At 48.0% G+C, this 1,987-nt stretch overlaps 1 protein-coding gene across 1 annotated transcript in view; it reads right to left on the reverse strand.

The window, feature by feature from the left end:
• Window positions 1-1,384, reverse strand: part of EMWEY_00056720 (hypothetical protein) — a gene marked incomplete at both ends in the record, with an annotated part of 3,082 nt that extends 1,698 nt beyond the window's left edge. Inside the window, 2 exons of the mRNA XM_013480479.1 lie at window positions 1-890; window positions 1,139-1,384. The exon at window positions 1-890 is cut by the window's left edge and continues 1,368 nt beyond it. Coding sequence (XP_013335933.1) covers window positions 1-890; window positions 1,139-1,384 — 1,136 coding nt within the window. The remainder of the gene's footprint in view (window positions 891-1,138) is intronic.
• Between the last annotated feature and the right edge of the window lie 603 nt (window positions 1,385-1,987).

Below are 1,987 nucleotides of genomic sequence, written 5' to 3' on the forward strand. Positions count from 1 at the left end.
TGCTGCTGCAGTTGCTGCGCCAGGAAGAGTAGCTGCTTGTGTTGCTGCTGCTGCTCCTGCTGCTCCTGCTGCTGCTGCTGTTGCTGTTGCTGTTGCTTTTGCTGTTCTTCATCAGCCTCCAGTACCTGAGAGGGGCTGCCGGTGCCTCCTTCCTGCATGCACTGCTGCTGCTGCTTCTGCTGCTTCTGCTGCTGCTGCTGCTGCTGCGGGTCCTTGGTGGAGCCAGTAGCCTGCTGCAGCAGCAGCAGCAACTTGTACATTGTATCGCATGCATCCTTAGATAATTGATTGTCTTTTGCTGCTGCTCTGTCTTGCTTCTCCTTTAGTTCTTGCTGCTTCTGCTGCAGATCTATGTGCTGCTGCTGCAGCAGCAGCTGCTGCTGCTGCAGCAAAACCTCCCGCTCGCGCAGCAGCTGCTCTAGCTGCTGCAGATCTGCCTTCTGTGCTGCTAACTCTTGGAGCTGCTGCTGCTGCTGCTGCTGTTGCTGCTGCTCCTTCTCTGCGAGTTGCTGCTGTTTAGTACTAAGTTCCTCCCTCATATGTTGCAAGTGCTGCTGCTGCTGCTGCTGCTGTTCCTTGTCATGCTGCTGCTGCTGCTCCTGCTTCTGTAGCTGCTGCTGCTTCTGCTGCAGCTCAGCCTTCAATTTTGTTACTGCCTTTGCCTCATCTCTTAGCTGCTGCTGCTGCTGCTGCAGCTCCTGCTGCACCGCCTCCTGCCGTATCTCAAATAGCTGCTGCTGCTGCTGCAGGGCTGCCTGGTGCTGCTGCAACTCGTGCTGCTGCTGCTGCAGCTCCTGCTGCTGCTGCTGTTGCTGCTTCTGCTGCTCCTCATGCTCACGCTGGCTGCGCTCGTAGTCTTCACTCAGCTCATCAAAGTCTTCCCTTAGTTGCTGCAAACACAACAGCAGCAGCAACAGCAGCAACAGCAGCAGCAGCAGCAGCAAATTGTCTCATAGATCTAGCAACAGAGTACCAAAGGCTGCAGCAAAGAGCAGACTATAAAACTAGAAGAAGCAGCAATTGTTGCTGCTGCTGAGGCATACACAGAGCAGCAGCAACAGCAACAGCAACAGCAGCAGCAGCAGAAGCAACAGCAGCAGCAGAAGAAGAAGCGTGTGTCACGAGCTGTTAGAATTACCTCGAGTTCGCGAGACTGCAGCAGCAGCTGCTCTTCCTTCTGCTGCAGCAGCTGCAGCAACTCGGAAGCTTCTGCAGCAGCAGCAGCTGCTGCTGCTTCTGCTTCTTCTCCCGAATCTTTAGCTTCATCCTCAGCAGCTTGCTGCAGACAGATGAGTCGTTGCTGCTCGAGCTGCAGCAGTTCTGCTGCTGCTGCTGCTGCTGCTGCTGCTGAATTCGACGGGGTACCCCCCCCAGCTGAAGGCATTAAAATTGAGGAAACATATCTTTGCTGATTTCTTTATGAATGAATTTCTTTGCTGCCTTTTTATTTATTGGGGTGTACGTACAGCTGCTCACCAGCAGCAGAGAAGAAGAACGGTACATGCATGCATGATATGGGTATATATACACAAAAAAATCCTCTTTTGAGTCTATTTAATGTTTTTATTTAAATATATACATTTAGTCATTTAATTCCTCGGGTTTTTTCCCTTTTTACACCGCTGCATGCAGCGGTTTCCTTCCGTGTTGCTACCGGTCGCCGCTGTTGACCGTCCGTTGAGCTAAGGGAAGAAAGCAGAGGAAAGAGGCCTTAAAATGCATGCATTTTCTTTGTATAAAGAAACAAATGAATAAAAATATAAAATAAAGAAATAAAATCAAAAGAAACTCCTATTTTTACACAAAAAGTCCTCTGAAATACTGCAGCACGAATGGTCATTTATATTATATACAATAATTAGCTGTACATACACCGCAAATAAGCTGTTGGTTATAATTATATAAAAAGGAAATAAAAAGAGGAAAAAAATAAACAAATAAAAAGATAAATATAAATATAATTCTTTTTTATTTTGTCTTTATTTAT

This window comes from Eimeria maxima, genomic scaffold, assembly GCF_000499605.1.
Source record: "Eimeria maxima Weybridge genomic scaffold, Emw_scaff1979, whole genome shotgun sequence".
NCBI classification, from domain to species: Eukaryota; Apicomplexa; class Conoidasida; order Eucoccidiorida; family Eimeriidae; genus Eimeria; species Eimeria maxima.